The following is a 19,221-nucleotide window of genomic DNA, read 5'->3' as shown; positions in this document are numbered from 1 at the left end:
CTTTGGAAACTACAGTATGTGTCTGTAAGTCATGTGCAACTAGAATGTGACAATACACCTGTGTGGATTGAGAAATATGATATTTTAGCAGTGTTTATTACATTAGCATGGAGACTGTAGCTGCTGTGTCGGCCACTGACTAAAACACACAGAATATTTTCAGTGTCTTAAATTACTGAAGAACACTGTGACTTTTAGTGGACAGCTAGTTTTTATTGTATCCATAAACTTGAAAAATATGACTTTTTTCAGCTTTTGTAGTTTGAGTTAGTCTCCTTGTTGGTGGAAACATTGCCCCCCAACCTCTGGCTTGGTCTTTTTCTCTTGTGAATTTAATGTTGTTACAAGCGGCATGACACTCATAGAAAAAGCTTGTTGTGATGATGGCTCAAACATAAATACCGCTAAATGCCTCTTATAGTCTAGTGTAGGGATTCTCCCAACTTTCGGTCCCCCATATACATCGACCCGTTTCCGTGAAAAACATGTGATCAGCGTTCGCCGATAAACACAGGTGAAAAAACGATGGGCGTGCGGTGGCAAATCCTACATGTCTGCTGTGTCATGTAAAATCACTTGTCTCGTATTGAGCTTGACACGCGATCAATGCCAGCGTGATTGATCACGCCCTTACCTAACCTCTTGCTGTTCCACTATTCTTGCGTCTTTGTTAACACACTTTGCCTGTCTGTCACTGGTTGTACTTTACATTGGCGGCAGCTAGCTAGCTAGCTAGTTAGAGTTATCCACCTAGCTTCCGGTCTTCAGATTCCAAATGTGACTTTTTTTTTTTTAACCACTGTGACATTTTGTTTTTCGTTTAAACAAGCGATGTGGTTATTTAGGAACATGTCTTGTCCTGAAAACACCATTTGAATTCAGACGTGACGCCCTTATAAAACGGCAAACGATCACCAAACAGCATAAAGACTGAAGGTGGAGGTGTGCTTGCTAAATAAAGCAGTGTACAATTGAAATGTTGCCAGTCAGAAATAAAAGACAAATAGTTGACAGCTCTAATAGTGATGAAAGTTGGACACCCCTGCAACCTCCCCACACGATTTAATCTCTTTTAAGTTGAGCAGGACACATTGTTAGAACAATGTATTTCCCATGTATTTGTATCACTCCAAAACATGCACCAAAGGAGATTCCTCTTTGTGCCAAACAGTAAAAACAAAACCTTTCACACAAATAAACAAACAATCCAGCCCAAAGTTGATCTTTTACATATTTACCAGGTGCCCCAGGCCAATACCACTCATCATAAATAAATGGAAACATGAAGAGTGAACGGTATCGCTATCGGTATCTCACTCATCGGTGATTGGTATCAGAATCGGCAGCATAAAAGCGTAATAGGAGCATCCCTACTCGAGTGCAATTTCTAGATGTTTTCAATAAGAATTTAATTGCATAGTATAACTGCCTGTTTTACTGCGCACATGACAATAAAACTCTCTTGAATCTTGAATCATGTGAGAGCAAAGAACACATCCAGCACATCCATCATGTCATTCCAAGACCTGGAGCAGCTTCGTCTTGCAGAATTTCCTGCAGGTTCAGTTGGCATTTGGCCAGCCAGCTGAAGATCAAAAGCAGGTGAAGAAATGTTTGGACCTTCCAGGTTTTTAGCGGCTCCGATCTGCCAAAGCCTTTAGTGGAATGGAGAGGAACATTAAGACAATACGTCTGTCCTTGCTGACCTTTTAAATTCCTCATATGACTTCCATTACTCCACCCCGATATTTAAAATGGGTGGGGCAGACAATACATACTGTAAGAGGGGGGTGCCAGGGGGTCTCGGAGAATTCCTGGAGTTAATTTGTAATTCATGAGGGCTGATCTAGACTTGGAATGTGGACAAGCTAAACACCGCCTGGCCCACAGGGAGAGATTTGCTACGCTGGCCTGGGCACAGCTCGCCTCGTGCTGCCCTTGAGGCGTCGTAATAAGTGCATATCCATGACTTCTACGCTCTTTTCCAAAATAAATGTCAATAAAGCGCTGAAAAGCAAGCAACAAGGTTGCTAGCTTACTTTTGTTTAACATCTCTCAAACAGTGTAAACCAAGGAGGCATCCTGGAGGATCCATTAAGCCATCACGACCAAGCAACCTCTCTGAACCGCTGACTTTGGCAGGGAACGCGTTTTTCCATTTTCTCCGCAAGAGTTTCTCCTGCGCCACTCTTGCGCCTCGTCAACAAGCGACTCCCGCTGAACGGGAAAATAAAATACGTCTAATTGAGCGCAGGGAGTTTGGACAGAATGACTCTAAAACACATTTCTAGTGAGTATTTAAACCCGGGGAAGCTTCCCAGCATCGCCCACACTGCTGCTATGAGGCTTTTTTCTTTCTTTCCTAGCAAACAGACTGTTTTTAAGAGGATTCAAGGGGTCATCTGACTTATCTGTTGATTTACTGGCTCAGAGTAACGGGGTAGGGTTAGGGTTAAGGCACTGGCCTCCTTCACCAGGGATTATGGCTACGAGTCTCATCTGGGGTGGAAAGTTGTGTTTTGAGTGAGGCCACTGACCACACAGGAACTCAGTTATGTACCCCCGCCCCCCACCTCCCAAACATGCAAGTTGACACACAGAACACACCAGATTTGTCTTCATCTTCACACTGAAACAAGGGCCATGCTGCAAGTGTACCATCAAGCCATTTGAGGGGAAAACACTTCCTTTGCTGGAAAAGTGGGGAACAGCTGGGCTGCTTTACAGCTCTGACCTACTTTCACCACCCTACCCTGTCAATGGCATGTATTATTTATTTATATCCAAGGTGAGAAACACTGGAAGAGTCAGCCAGCAGCAGAATTAGAAAGAAACAGCCGACTTCAACAAGTTTCAACTGGTCACATTAGACCAGCAGATTCCTGATTGAGTTCACTAATTACAAGTTGATCAATGGGTTGATCAATGGGTTTTGTTCTCATCCTGCCCAGGGATGGGTGATGCTAAATGAAACGAACCCTTATGTGTTTCAGTTCGCTGGGGCTGGAACGTGAACCTTGCAAGGACCAAAGACAGGGTAAAAGTATATTTTAGTTGTCAAATCTAAGTTGGTAAATATAGCAGAATATTAAAATAACCTACTGTACGTACTCAACACTGTAGACAGCACAAACGCTACCCAATCAAGTCCTTACTCTATGCACGTCTTCCTTACTGCACAGCCTTCGGTCCCATGACATAAACACCAGTGTGAACCGCACAAGAGTACACACCAGCATCTTTTTTTATTGTTGGTCTGGACCAGAGGACTGAACCACAACTGTGAGAGCATCTGAAATGGAAAGCCATTGCAAGAACTGAACATGAAACATCTCCAAACTATGTGGAACCTAAACAAAAGCACACCATTAAAGCTTAAAACGTCAAACCCTTGTGGGCCTAAAAGCTCCCTGGCTCACTTTGCCACTCACGCTTTAGAGCAGCTTATACGTGGCTTGAGTTACAATTCAGAGTTTCACCAAAAGCATATGCTTTGGTACGCCTGAGGTTGATTACAAATAACCACCACTCAACTACAGTTTTAAAGCTGTACTCATCAGATTTGCTGAAAACTATTTCATGCAATTTTTGTGTGTCAATATCTGAAACCATCCTGTACAATTCACAAAACAAAAAATCACATGACCTGTAAGTGATGTTTGTGGTGCCACCTATGGGTTGTAGTCAAAAGTCTTTGGGAGACGTCCTATTACCCTTTGATACTGGCATAAAAACACATTCAAATGTGCTGATTTGGTACATTTTAAACAGCTGAAATCATGCATCAAGTTAACAATAACTTGTTAGCCAAAAAGCTCATACAGTATTTCTCTATCAGAGAGGAGAAATATGATCTTAGAGGAAAATGAAAGTGAAAGCACTTGTGTGCCAGAACAAGGCTGAAAAGCCACAGCATTTCAGGACGCCCAATGAAATGATGGAAGGGATTGAGTAAGGAAGTCAAACAAAGAACAGAGATGAGCACATTCACAAACAATACAAGCAGTTGATGTTTGCTAAATACAAGCAGAAGAGTCTTGATCATCACAACGATTGTTCTGTCAGGTTCGTTTATTGATTAGGATATGTTCTAATATTCCATGGAGCACAGGAAGTGAATAATATGTACTGTACTAGATGTAGAATGGATGGGGGGTAGGATTAAATAAGCTTTGCTTCTTCCTACTCCTTTTGGACATGTGGAAGTGTGAAAGAATGATTCATGAGATGTATTCCATTGGAACCTTCATGTTCAAATAAACTAAACCAAACCAAACCAAACCAAAATGAGGAATCGGATCATGTGGGTATTGTTTTTCTGCTGATACTGCTATCAGTGTGCCAGTTAGAGCTCGTCAAACTGCACTGAGGTGCACAGAGCAACAAGCTATGTGTGCCGTTTTTCACTAAGGTTCACCCTTGCATCGTAAATATGTCATTGCAAAGACCACAAAGGGTTACGTTTTACACATATTGTGGCTCCCACTAATAGTGGCGTGATTACAAAACAAGCACCTGCACACGTGCTGTCCGACGACCGCAAACAGCTGCACATTCGAGATGCTCGAGTATTGACACAGTCATTCAAAACTGAACCAGGACTCACGGGTATTAAAAATGCATTTGATTTGTTCGTCCTAAAAGTGTGAATTTTAGCATTCAAGAATTGTTTTGTATATTTGTGAATTTGATCTCAATGAATTATTTTAGGCCACGCATACACTCATAATAAAGACATGATTTGTGATGTTCGGAGTGTCCTTGAATGCACCTCACGGTGGTCTAGTGACAATGAGGGAGGTGTGCTTCCGAGGAGGACTAGAGACGTGTTTGTGAGTAGGAGATACATTTGTGGTGCTGTCGGTGTGTTCAGGTCAGAATAACGTTATTAAAGAGCGTCAGACTCTTTGTGACTGTGAGGAAGTTGCTTTGTGCGTCCGTCTGCCGTCATATCACAGCGGTGTGGCTTGGCATCATGCTAAAAATATGTCATTAATGAAATAAATGAGTTACTGCCATTTTGACAGCCCTATTTTCTATATTTCCTGTATTGCATATTGCAGTATTTGTCGTACTTACGGTGAAATGCATCCAGCAGAAGAAGCATCATGTGTTACAACACATGAACTGCTGCCGATATCCGTATCGGTTGGTATCGGTATCAGCAAGTCCTGGACAGTATCGGATATCTGAAGGAAGCCAATATCAAGCATTTCTACACGCTAGTGTACATGGAATACAGATATCCTCAAAACTGTATCATCATTAGACAAATGTTCAATGTCTGTTGCGCTTGTTGGCGGCCATGTTTTTCAACCAATCTTGCTCAACGTTTCCAGCCACGCGCTCGTCAGCCCCCCAGAAGGGGTGTAACAAATTTGGTGGCGATTTGGCAAAACACCCAAGAGTTCCAGTAGGTGGTTTTGTGCGGTGCGTTATGCTGTGGGACAAATATGAAGTCAATCCAAGTTTTGTGGGTCAAAGCTTTGGGCTTAATAACAGCGCCATCGTGGGTGTATTGATCAGAAGAATAACAGCACGGACAACACACATGTTGTAACAAATGTACACGTTGAGGAGTAGAAGAGTCATCTTCCATAAAAATAAATGCAGTCATGCAATAGAGGTGTCATTTCTTCACATCATTTGTGAATGTCGCACTGGGTGGTGATATCAAAAACTACATCTTGGCCTGCCTGCTGACATTTTGCAGAGTTAAAGAGCTGATTAAGGGCTCTGTGCAGATGGCATTTGTTAATCAGGCATGTCTTGTTGGCTTTCCATTAAAGTAAGGTGGAATAATTAATAGAAGCCTGGGACAGATTGGTCTTGCCAGAGGCAGAATTCTGGCATCAAGCCTGAAGCAACAGTGAGAGAAAAACGAGGCAGGACAGAATAAAGGTCCTAGCGAGTGGATAAAGGAAAGAGGAAAGATCGCATTGTGTTACTTGCGTCTAATCTTAATCTCTAATCTCAGCATGCTTTTCTTGTGTGTTTCATTTGCTCACTCACCGCTCTCGCTCTTCTCAATGACGTCGACCACTTCCCCCGCTTGCAGGCTGATTTCCGCAGGCTCCTGCTTCTCGTAACTGGCCACCACCACATACTGCTCCAGGAGCATGTGGTCCGACGAGTCCAGACCTGGAGTGGACGGGAAGAAACATGCTGTCAGCCAGCTGCCAGCCATAGGACCCCGGGAGCGGCCGCTGGGCACCCGTTGTGCCATAGGCCACTTTGTCGCTTGAGCTCAGCCAATCACAATATTCACAGGGCTCAGTGCATCTTCTTAAGAGTCTAGCCATAGAGGCCCACCATGAAGGGCAGTGGAGATGTCTACAAAGAGATCCTCATTCCAAAAAGGGAATGCTCAAGGAGACAAAGCAGGAAATCCATCCTGATCCACGAAGTCCATCAGTGCAAGAAGCAAGTCTGGCAGAAACATGCTGTAGACGTCATTGAGACATGTTCACGGCAGGACAGTAGAAAGAAAGAAATGGCTTCCTTTGGAAAATAAACCATCTGCTAAAAAGCCTCCTCAGTCGGGGCTGGGACTCGGAAGAAGAGTAGGGGGGTTGTGTACACCAATCGTAAGAGTCGGCACCAGAAGCCTTAAATAGAACCAGATGAAGGGGCTGGAGCAGGGCTCTGAGGGATGGCCCTCCGTCTCCGTGAAACCCTAGACCTCGGCCTACGCCGTGCGGCCCGGCCAATGGAAATGTTCCCTTCTCTCCTTCGCAGGGTTAACCCTGTCAACACCAGCGGTGGCTTGCTTTTTTTCACAGCTTGGGCTTGTTTTCATAACTTGATCGTATTCGTCCTTTAGCCGGCGCCCGATCAGGGTTGGCACCAGATGGATTTTATTTGTGACGATACTCTGCAAAACATCCACACTGGCACTCTGCACACAGGAAACTAAGACTTCATCACAAAATAAGGTCTTCTAGGTGTAGCCGATGAAAGAAAGCAGCGCTAACAAGCATCAGCTGGAGGCCAGACTGGACCGCTGCAATCAGTTCATCGATCAGCAACAAATGTTCACTGTTGTTCAGCGCCTGTAGTAGTGTGGCCATGTGGTAGCCTTACAATGTGCATTAAAGATGCTAGGATAAGATAAACTATCTGAACAAGACATCAATATTCTAGCTTGCATTCCAGGCAACAACACAAATCAGTATAATATCTAAAAATGCACCATTTATTTCATGTTTACAATATGCCAAGGGTCAATACAAAATGAGCTGTGAGCCAAAAATGCTTGTCGGGCCAAACTTTGGACACCCCTTAAAGCTTTGTTTACACCTTTTATGCATAAAGTAAGCACTTTTCATGACATATTACATGACGTAATGCAAATATTCCAAACCAAAAAGGCGTCTGCTGGGTTGAATATGAAGCTTATTTATATACTGTAGGCTATATTACCAGCTTAAGGCCCGGTCACACCGCCCGAACTCTGCTGTAGAGTTCCTGGAGCGGTGAAAAAAATTCATCACCGTTTGTAACCACGCACAAAATGGCAAAAAAAACGAAAAACATGGCCGTTGTCATAGCGTTGCACCGCTGAAGCCAGCGTTGCTTTAGCGTCGGTTTAACGGTAGCGAAAGTTGGTTTAGCGGTGACGCAAGCGTTGATAGAGCGGCGTTCTGCGGGCTGGTGGCATCCTCATGACTTGCTGGAAGGCTCGTGGATCCTCATTCCTCAGCTCCACCATCAGCTTGTCATACAGTCCATGTTCAGGGCTTCTCAGTACCCACTGTCTGACCCACACAACTCGGTGTCTCCTTCTTCTCTCTCTTCTCCTTCTGTCAACAGCTTGTTGCAATCTGAGGAGGTTCTGATTCTGCTGCTGGACTAGTGCACCAATCATAGCAAGTCTCTCAGCAACCATGGTAGAACAGTTTTACTGTAACTTTGAGCAAATTCGATATAACTGAGGTCTGCACTCAACGGCTATTCCAAATGGGCTCCTCGTCCATTTCTCCCTGTATTTATAGCCAAATTATGCTCCGCCTCCGACACCTTCATACCAACGGCAAACCAAAGTTCATCACCGCAATGGATCGCTGCTTCAAAGCCGGACACCGTTCCAGCAATCCCGTGTCCACTCGTAAAAAGCTTACAGCCGCTCCAACTAAGTTTGTGCAACATTTAATCACCGCCCGGGCAAAGCTGACGAAGCAGCAGTGGTCTAGCGTTCAAGATTTCTGCGTTGGCCTAGCGGACCCAAGCGTCCACGAACTTGCGTCTAGCGGCGCCAAACTTTGACTGGCCGTTGTTGGAGCGCTGATGAACTTTGCCGTAGCAGAAAATTGCCCGCTCCTCACCGCTCGGAATATTTTGTGCAGGTCAAAACTTTCGGAGCGGTAGGAGGGACCATCAGCGGTGGCCGAGCGGATATGGTGTTGCCTTAACGGGGGCCAACTTCTGTTAAACGGTGGTGAACGGTTACGAGCGGTGATGAATTTTTTTCACCGCTCAAGGAATGCTACAGCAAAGTTCGGGCGGTGTGACCGGGGCTTAACATTGAACCAAGTGCTTCTCCAACACACTTTTAAAGCAGCTGGCACACAGGCGCTATAAGGACAAGGAACTATGAGAGCAGACAGACAGCACGTCTCTTACGTATTTGTCATTTCTGCATGATTTAACACTGCTCAGCATAGCTTTCACATTCCAGCTAAAACCAACAAGACCCACTTCTCAAACGGTCTCAGGCCAGCCACTGGCATAATCACAATGCGTTTGTTTAGGGCGTCAAGTCACAGTATCTGAAAGGCTCTGACCACGTTCATGATCATTTAGATGCGCACTGTCTATATTTTTTGAATAACTAGTGCCACTTGGAGCCTTGGAGGGTTCCATATGACTAGCAGCTTATAAGATCAAATCTACTGTCAGGCCCTCCGGAGTATAATTTGCATCAGTCTAAAAATGCATTATGAACAAGAAAAAAAGCATTTAAGTGGCCCTGGACTCTTTCTGATGGAGCTGTCATGGCGCTGCTATTAACAACATTAAAACCTTGGTCACAGCTGGTCATACGGGCTCCTACGGCCGGTCTACGTGCAAACAAACTGCGAGAACTGCACAGAGGGCGTGCATGTGCTGATTTTGAGTCGCAGGCCGCAGAGGTTCTTCGTCACGTCAAACAAACTCTACGGGCGCTTACGTTTTTCCAGGTTGCAAGACAAACTTACGCATTTGTACGTCTTTGTGAGTCGTCCATACGTTTTTCGTGCGTTTTGCTGGTGTCAAGTTTGGGCAAAACGTCAATGTTTTTATACATTGCACTTGTGGACTTCTATGTGTGTCGTGCGCCACACGTGCACCGCACATACATCATTAGTGCGGCCAAAGCAGGTTCAGATATTGTGTACGTCCTCCACGCGTGTCGAGAGACTACTCCTTCATCGTCACCACAGCTACGTTTAAGGCAAGCCACCAAATATTTGAAGCTAACTCCAGTCGCAAGAAGAGTGGAGGGGAGTCGGACATTATAGCGATGTAATTTATCTTATTTATGATGTATTGTGTAAAACTAAGACATGAATAACATCAAATTAAAAGCACAAAATGAATGCTGACCCACCATCCACCAGTTCAAGTTCCAGCCAAGGTTTCCCAGAGAGATGATGACATGGCTGTTTGACGTGTGTAGTAAAAGAAAGTGTGCTAGCATGAATTAACTTGAGACAAATGTGCACATTAGCACTCAATAAGTCATCAAACTTACCTTCATGCATTCCCACATAGTATCAGCATTTGACACCACATATGAGGTGAAAGAAAAATGGTAAAAATACAGTAGTAGTCTATCTGTGCAGCATGAGATCAAGTTAGCACATCCACAATGGACATGTGTCAAGTGAGACGGATGTAACACAGAGAATCCGGCCACTTTTCAAAATAAAACATAAAAAAAAATGAAATAATGGAAATTATGTTTTCTTTCTGTGCGGCCCGGTACCAAATGACCCACGGCCCGGGAGTTGGGGACCACTAGTCTAAACCTTGTTGCTGGAAACAGAAACAAGACTTCTATTTGAGGTGCTGTGCTTTGTTTAATATGATGGTGGTTGTATTTGAGTTGGCACAGGCAAAAGCTATCTATCTTTTTCCATTTGCTCATGACTTCTGATGTGCTTCACAATGCTTCTTACAGCTCAAAAGTAGCAGGTAAAGAACTAATTCCACGCCTCACATACTATTTCTTAGTATTATACACAGCATATTGCAAATATGATACATAAGAATCTGAACATGCACGCGAGGAAATGAGATAATTATGTGCTCTCTGATTAATTCCATAAGGGTCTTTCTCTTTCTCTTGTGTGTGTGTTTTTTTGTGATGCCACCCCAGAAGGTACCGGTGATCACGAAGACAGAAAGGGTGATTATAACCACAGAACTGGAAATGGGATTTTCTGTGATGTAGGAAAGGGTCTGGCTGGTCAATACGAGCTACACGTGCATACATGTCACGTTCTGTGGTGTTGCTTTGCTGCCGCCTATCTGCCTTTTTATTGCAGTGCACCGCTGGCCGGCAGGGGCGGAGCTGACACCACACACACCTGTCACCAATTACTCACCTGAGCCACTTAAGATGAGCAGAGAGGAACCCACATTTTGTATGGACATTCTCCTTTAGGGAGTTCTTTTTGTATTAAAACTTTGTGTGTTCTCTGCATACCTCTGAGTTGTGACAACATGCCCACATTATCCCACAATCCCCGATAATGCAGAATACTATTGCATACACAAATCAGTGAAAACGTGATCAAGCAGAGGCTTACGGCAGCTGCCAGCTGGTGTGGTTGAGTGAAATTACGATGTAACCTCACTCCCTGACGCCTTTAGAGTTACACTGGACAGCAAGATGACAGCTCGGGCTTTTAGCTCATTTAGTGTGACGTGTGGATGCGGGCTGGAGCATTGGCTAGGGTGCAGGGGTGAAAGGCAGTACACTCACGCATATACTGCAGCATGGAGCGTCTTTGAGTCTGCAAGAAGACTACCAGATGATTTTGCAGAAAGAAACAAAAGTTTGTATTTCAAGGCTCAGGAAATGAAACGTTTTGCAAAAAAAGCAGTGCAAGAGAATTGAGGCAAAATAATCTCTCTCCTAAATCGTGTCATTCCACATGCACGAAACTGTTAAAACAGCCTCCGTCCGCCACTTAAACAATGGTTTCATGTGAGTTGAGCTGTGTGTCAAACATGCATGGAGCGTACAAATGATAAGTACATACATCTTGGCTTGCACTACTAACTGCTGTCTCCCTCACATTGATCCTTGTGCTTCCTGCCCCCCACCCTTTGCACTCCCAGACGACCTAACCCATCCAAACCACCCGTCATTTGCTCCATCCAAAGTGGCCACTCAAAGCTGCAACCTTGTACCACCTCTTTTAAACAGATAAGAAAATGTTGGGCACCAGGTTTTGTTTTGAAGTACTTGCATCGGGACCCTGGGGTGACTTTGATGAGAGGAGTCGAATTTGGCAGTTCCTTAGTTTGGCTCATCAGCAGCAGATGTGCAGTCACATTAGCAAAGGTCACAGGACCGCTGTTCAATGCAGTGCAGATGTACTCATGTCACCGCATCACTATGTGTCCTCGGGGTGGGGGTGTCGGGGGGTGTAAGACAACCGTTGCATGTCTGTGAGTAGATGCTGCAGTGTGTTTCATGAACTTGATGAAATGTAAATGTAATGACCCAATGACCCAATGTGACTGCACATGTGTTCTTGTCTGTGCTATTTTTCCCATTTAAATATTAGATACATATACGGGCAGATATATACTTTCTGCAGTTTGGGCTGCCGTTTGTCACTGAGGGGTGATGGTGGGTCCATCGCCAAAGCGCTAGGTAGTGGTTTTACTTTATTTGACTTTTCGTCTGTGTAGGCTCTCAGTCGTACAGGAGTTGTCCATCGAGGGAAAGGCTTCTTGAGACGTCATCTGTACTTCTGTGAAGAAGGTGTCGGACGTTTCGCTCCTCATCCGAAGAGCTTCGTCAGCGAACTAATAAGTGCTGGTAGCTTAGGCCTTAAATACAGTAAGAGTGGGCGGAATTGGTGTGCCAACACCCTCCTCCTATTGGTTCGTTACACTAAGCCTGGGCGGAGTAGTGGTATAATCCTATCCTGTTATTAACACCTCCGATAAAAGGGAAGTGTCGCTCCCTGAATTGGGTATGAACGACTCTGATACTGGCTTGTTAGCATCTATTGTTCTGGCTCGGCCCTGCCTTCACCTCATTTGCAAGACTAAGAGCTGTGGGTTTTGGTCTCAGTAACCTGCTGAACACAGGGTCCAAATTAAACCTCAAGCCACCATTCCGATTCAATGATGGGTTCTGTTGTTTGACAAAAATAGCTTCCTTTACTCCTCTTTCAAACCATCTGTTTTCTTTGGCCAAAATCTTTACCTCGCTGTCCTCAAAAGAGTGATTGTTTGCTTTAAGGTGTAGATGTACTGCTGATTGAGGACCACTAGAATTGTCCCTGCGATGTTGATAAAGCCTTTTTTGGAGCATTTGCTTAGTTTCCCCAATGTAGTGCTCTTTGCATTCCTCATCTTTACAGTGGATGGAATAGACCACATTGCTCTGTTTTTGGTTTGGAGCCTTGTCTTTAGGATGCACTCATTTTTGTCTCAGGGTATTTACTGGTTTGAAATAGGTAGGAATTTTGTGTTGCCATAAGATCCTCTGGAGTTTTTCGGAGACCCCCGCTACATGACTTTTATTATAAAGTGGTTCATTCCTCTTCTGTGACACTGCAATGTCAAGATGTTACCTAAAACCTTTTCAATAAAGACTTCGTGATGGCGACAGTTTCATTCTGGAACAAATGAATTCATTTGACATGATTTTCTATGGGATTTGTTGTCTGGTGATATGCTGCCCCCTACTGATTTGGAGTGCAAATACTGGCTCGTCATTTACCTCTTTCACACCTGCAGCGTCTCTAAACCTGCGGTGCGACATTAATATTTGTCCATTTCACTGTATTCTAAATGTATTTTCTGTACACATCCAAACATTTTGGGAAGTAAAAATTGCTGAATTTGCACATTTCCTGATCAGGTGAGGCTGCCGCGAGTGTGCCTGCCTACCATCTGAGTGCACACTAAGCTGGATCAGAATGCTCAGCATGTCGCCAAAAATATGTTCGAGAAACTTTTATTATACAGTATACCATGACTTTATACAGCCTGTGTCATGTCTTTAATGTGTGGCATCATTATTCTTGCTAACCGGACGAGAAAAGACATAGAAATGTCATACGGGATGTACTTGCAGGATTGCGTCATCCTGAGTGTGGCTGAGCTGGTGCTTGTCACTGCTCTTCTTTCATAGATATGAAAAGTCAGCTGGAGAGCAACAAATCAAATGCAAGATAGTTTTATGCTCTGCTGAATGAAAGAAAGAATTTGACTGCCAAGATAAAGGATTACATACCTAAGCTCACCAGGAGCTGATCAGACTTTTACAACAAAGTATCACATCCTCTCCTGGAGAACAACAGGTAGCACGTACTGCATATGAAAATAAAAGGGAAGAACCCCAATGTTTTTCAGTCCGTATAAAATGTACTAAATGGGCCTAAGAATAAGGGCCACACGGTGGCCTAGTGGTTAGCATGTCGACCACACAGTCAGGAGATGTGGAGGATCTGGGTTGGATTCTCCCTTGGGCATCTCTGTGTGGAGTTTGCATGTTCTCCTTGTGCGTGCGTGGCTTTTCTTCGGGTGCTCCGGTTTCCGGCTTCACATTCAAGTTAATTGGTGACTCTTACTGAGCAACCTGTATTAACATTAAAAAAACCTCCAAAAGAGTCAGTGCCTCCCCATCAACCTCAGCACACGTCACTTGTTGCATTACGCTACCATGATGGCCGGTCAGTTGAAGTCATTTACCACTCAAACTGCATGCACCCAAGTTGAACCTGCTCTGACCCCCTCAATGGCTTCCTCTTGTTCTGGGAATCTCATCATTGTGTATGGGAAGGGGGGAGGAGGGGGTGGCATGCTGCTCATGGCTTTTCATTGAGAGAAGCTTCTGAAGCAGTGCCCAGTTGTTCCGAAGGTTTTGCCCTCATGAGTTAAGTCTTATCCCTCTGCAAATACAAAACACATCCCCACCCGCCCAACATGTAATCTGCATTTTGGTTAACCCTTTTTCCCCCAACCAAAACATGCACACACACACACACACACACACACACGTAGACACTCATGGAGATGCACACAAACACTCACACGTACATTTGAGGCCTGCAACTTAAATAAAGGCAGCGAGGCTGCACACAAACACACTTGCTGAGGTTCAGGCATGACACTGAATGAAATGCTTTCCACTTGCCACGTAAACCTCCTTTCCATCTGCTTTTCACATGCACTACACTCCCGAGCACTGTGCCGCTTTTCCTTTGCGCGCTCATTTCCAGCTCTCTTCCAACTTTATTTTATGCAAAAACTGTGTCAAAAGCTCCTAAAACATCAGAAGCCAGAAGTACAACAACAATAAAGGCAACATAACAGCAGATGAGGGCAAAAGCAAACATGCATCTGTAAATGCAACTTTTCAACAGTGTCACAGAAGTAAAAATAAGTTCAACACAGTTGGTATTTACACGTAAACACAATAAAGCAACTCAACTGTAATGCAGAAGAAGCAATCACACAAAAGTGTGTCACCTTGCAGATGCCATTTTTGAGCATTATTGTCACACAAGTGTAAAAAGAAGTGAAAACTATAGCCGGGATGTTATTTCCCTTTAAGTAGACGATAACTGCTGATAATTAACAGTACGATTTGGAGTGCATGAGAACGTGAAAAGGAGACCAATGACCAACACAACCAACCAAAGTGTAACACACATGACTTTCCCACCAACAGCTCAGTAGAGTGACAGTTTAAAGTGCATTCAGAGGTAGATAAAGCAAAGTCTTGTGGAGCCCATTTAAAAAAACAGCTGAGCCTACAGCCACAGCTGCTCATGCTGAGGTTTATGAAGCGGCGCTAAGTAGAGACAATGGCGGTTATTTGCTTGTGTATACTGTAGTTTGTTGGAGCGTTTACGTAGACGCGTATGGCCAAGATGGACTGACCTATTGGTACAAAAATAGTGCTCCTTCTTTTGGCATAATCGTGACCAAAAAGTCAGACAAAAAAAACCCACACCGAGATAATTCTTTGATGCTGGTTGAAATGAGCTCTCACGAGATACACTGATGTCGAGAAGCTAAAAAAACATTCCTGACGGCTCAGAATGCACCTTTGTGCAACTTCAGAGGCAGATTTTCTTCCTGGAAATAGCATTAAAAAGACAAACCTCAGGGTTCACCTTGATGAGTTCCACTGTAACTCTTTGTTTATGTTGTGTTTAACCTCGTGAAGAGGAAAAAGTAGCAACATCAGAAGTCACAAGCAGCACACGCCTATGAAGACCACTAATGATGGAAAGAAAGAAGGAGAGATCCACCGTCTTGAAGTGTGTCAACCACAAATGTTGAGATCGCTTTGTGATGTTTTACACTAGCCAGGTTAAGCACACCTCCTTGTCCGCAGCCTCCAACCGCTTGCAGTTTTGTGGTAAATGTCTGCATTCTCCCACTCGGCAGAAGGATACTGGCATCATGTAATTATGGAAAACCATCACGATGCAGCTACAGCACAAATACCACCACTGTCTGGTGAGGAAGAGAGGTCAGTCCTTCATCTGTGCTAATGCGGTTGGGGGTTAAAGGTTTGTAGATCTCACATACATCTTAGAAGTAGCACAGCTACTTAATTCAATGTTAATTAAGACAATATGACGCACTTCCCAGGCTGCACCATGCGCAGACCGAATGTAGGTTACTGGACACAAATGTTTCCATTTTGCAATGTAGCTGGAATTCTTTGTAACATAAAGCTTAGAGGCCCCATTATACTATTTGAAGTTTCAGAGGTCTCACAGAAGTGTAAATCTAGCCTTGATGCTGGAATGTACAAAGCAAGCCCTACCGGGAACACAGCGTGTTGTGTGTGTGTAGCTTTAATGCTAATGAGCTGTGTTTACCTCAGACAGGGTGTGTGTCTCCAAGAAGCGCTATGGTGCGCTTTATCCTCATGAGATTACATGAGACAACATGACATTTCTCATGGCATCAACCAAAAAGCTCACGTTCACCTGTCCTCAGACAAACACTGAAGCCGCGGTTTTTCAAAGTCTCTGCCGTTAAGGACAAAACCGACCTTTCTGTGTGGGCGAAAGACCAAATGCAGAGGAATTAACATGTTTCCAAAATGTGGACATAGCCTTGGTTTGTCTTCTAAGAAATGATACCATTTTTTAAAGCTCATTTACCAACAGAACATGAACTTAGTGGCTTGTAGGTTTTGGTTTCATTTTGTGCGCCTATCAACCAATCATGTTGTTTGGTGGTCTGATTTGAAAGACGACGCACACACCACTGTACATCGAAAACGTCAGCCTATTGATCAACTTGCAATCGAGTCAGCTGCGGTTGCTTTTCAGGCTTCTGATTGGCCAATATGTGCATCGCAGCAGCCAGTGAAAATGTTTCCTAAAATCTCACCCACTCATGGAGGTGTGTGTTTTTGCGTGGACGTGGCCTTCAAGCGCCCACGCCCGTAGTTGACTGGCAGACAGTGGGCAGAGCTCCAGGCTTTGTTTTAGGCCTGTTTTGTTTTTTTAAAATAGTGGGTGGGTTCATCTAGCTAGGAGCTGGTCAGAGGTGGCATCCTTTCATTGCAGGGGGAGGTTTGTCCTTCGTGATGTCATGAAAAATCACAACTTTAAAAGCGACCTCTTGAGCACTTCTTCTCTCAGAAGTGAAGCAAAAAAGTGAGGGGGATGCTTGGCTCACAGACAGGCTCTAGGGACGCATATTGCTGTTGGAACACCACAAAATGTGCATGATTGCAAAAAGAAATGTCACTGAGTGTTTAGTGTGTGTAGCACACACTAACAGACACAAACACACATGCACAGCTGCTCACCAAACCCCCTTGCATACTTGTATTATTTCCTCCTACGCCCCATCCCAACGGTCAGCTGAGTCACTCACACTTTCTTCCTCCCTTGCACTCCAACTCCAACGCACCACACGCACGCACGCACGCATGAACACGCACGCATGAACACGCACGCATGAACACGCATCTCTCCAACCGTCAGCCTCAGCAGACAACAAACTGAGGCGCCCACAGGTGGTCCATCCAGTGGCCAACTATCAGTTTCTTTAAAAAATGGCTCCTATATGAAGTAGGGACGCGCCAATAGGAGTTTTATGTTACCAATTCCGATACCAATCACTCATGAGTGAAATCGGCCAACACAGGTACCGATCACACGGATTAACTGTACCGTTTTTCAATGTGTTTCTGATGAGTGGTATTGGCCAGGGTCGCCGTGAGATTGTTCCAAGGGCCGCTGGCTATTTAAATATGGTGGACGTGGACGAATTGAAAAGAGGTGTTCAACGACAATTATGAGCAATTGCTCGGTTGGTGGAAGATGTCATGGAAAGTTTTTATAAAAAAGCCTTTAAAGTCTTTAAAGGCTATATCTGCGTTGATGAATGCAGATATGGATGAAGCTGTGTGGCGCAATCTTGAGGAGCTAAATGCCTTCTTTTATCTTATTTAAATTTCCCACGTTTACTTTTGATAAACGTGTATTTGCGTCTACTTTCTGTCCGTGACATTTTTTCCGGGCTCCCAAGTTTCCATAACTACATAGCCACTGCAAGCACGTATGGACTAGTCATCATCCTGGCAGAATGACCCGGGTCATTCTTTTGCATTTGCCATTACTACCTGAAAAAACACAAATGGAAAAGACAAATACAAAACAGGAAAAACAACGGCAAATTGGAAAAAACAAAGACAATACATAAAAAACAATGACAAAATGGAAAAAGAATGTGACTACATTTGTATATTTTTGTATTATTGTTTCTCTTTGTATTTCTCTTTGTATATTTTTTGCGCTACAGTCTATCACGGAACTATCAGTTTTTAAATCTCATTTAAAAACTCATTTATTCAGACTGGCATTTGACAAGAGGTCTTTTAGAAGGGATTCTATACATGTGCATCTTATTATATTTGATTCGATGTTTGCTCCCTGTTCTTATTTGTTTCAAAATGTTTGTATTCTTCTGGAGTACCTTGGTCACCATTGGGATGTTGTAAGGTGCCACACAGATAAACATGGATTTGGTTTGACTTTTCGTTGTCTGTGTCAAGCTGTCCAACTGGAGCCATTGAGGTTTTACAGATTCGTTGATTCTGGTGGCGATACAGGATGAAGTGCGTCCCTTGTGGGCTCAATACGGGTGTCGGCAACCCTACGTGACACAGCACCCATGTGGGGTTTGCTGGCGCACGCCCATCAGTTTTTTTTTCAGATACATGTGTGAATTTATCAGCAGAAATCGTCCAACACTAATTGGTGGCCAGTGATGGGAGTATCCCGAATATAAGTGCAATTGTTTAAGTGCAATCAAGCTGACGAAAAGGTTTAGAACAGCTCCAAGACACTCTGACAAGAGTCAATACAAAGGTTGGATTTGTACAGTACAAAGAAAAGTCAGATCCTTACCTGATTTGCGTCTGCCAGAGCCTCCGCAGTCTCTGCAAAGGAAGCAACACCAAAAAGACTTGGTCATTCAGCTCAGAGAAACAGAGAAACAGCTTACAGGTTAGTACGCTAAGGGAATGCAAGTCAATCTATTTGTGGGACGGTCCCAATGCCCTTGGCACAAACACAGCAGGCCAAACCCTCAGTGAGAATGCATGCAGGACTTGACCCACCACCAACAGGGACGGATGCCACATAGTGGAGCCAGGGGAAGGCTTTCCAGACTGAACAAGTTGTCATTAGAATACATTAGAAACACTGAGGTACCTGAGTTTTCATGATTCATTTCTTTCAAAAGGTCAAAACGTACACAAACCGAGTCCATTTCTCCCATCGGAAAACATGTAAATCCAGTTAATCCATTGGAGACACTCAAACATGTTGACAAAAATAGATTTTAAAGAGAATAATTAGTTAGTTTGACATGCAGGAAATATTGCAAAATCATTCTAAATGACAAATGGGTGGAACTTATTGTTGATGGTGAATTCAATAGTGTTTCTCATCTTCTGCATCAAATTGCTGCAACTCAGCTTTCTTTGGCCCCATGGTGTGTTATTTA

The 19,221-nt window shown here is 44.0% G+C and overlaps 1 protein-coding gene across 9 annotated transcripts in view; it reads right to left on the bottom strand.

Annotated features, from left to right (window-relative positions):
- LOC129193654 (SH3 and PX domain-containing protein 2A-like) overlaps positions 1-19,221 on the bottom strand; it is an 87,932-nt gene that overhangs the window by 24,461 nt on the left and 44,250 nt on the right. For 5 of the 9 annotated variants that reach the window (XM_054798068.1, XM_054798069.1, XM_054798070.1 and 2 more), the window contains 2 exons: positions 18,621-18,652; positions 6,013-6,141 (listed from right to left, as the gene is read on the bottom strand). In XM_054798068.1, coding sequence (XP_054654043.1) covers positions 6,013-6,141; positions 18,621-18,652 — 161 coding nt within the window. Of the gene's footprint in view, positions 1-5,079; positions 5,190-6,012; positions 6,155-9,733; positions 9,879-18,620; positions 18,653-19,221 lie in introns of those variants that run through there. The other 4 variants (XM_054798074.1, XM_054798076.1, XM_054798077.1 and 1 more) reach the window with 4 other exon arrangements.

Source organism: Dunckerocampus dactyliophorus, chromosome 14 (genome assembly GCF_027744805.1).
Source record: "Dunckerocampus dactyliophorus isolate RoL2022-P2 chromosome 14, RoL_Ddac_1.1, whole genome shotgun sequence".
Classification (NCBI taxonomy): Eukaryota; Metazoa; Chordata; class Actinopteri; order Syngnathiformes; family Syngnathidae; genus Dunckerocampus; species Dunckerocampus dactyliophorus.
This window is presented reverse-complemented; position numbering and strand designations above follow the sequence as displayed.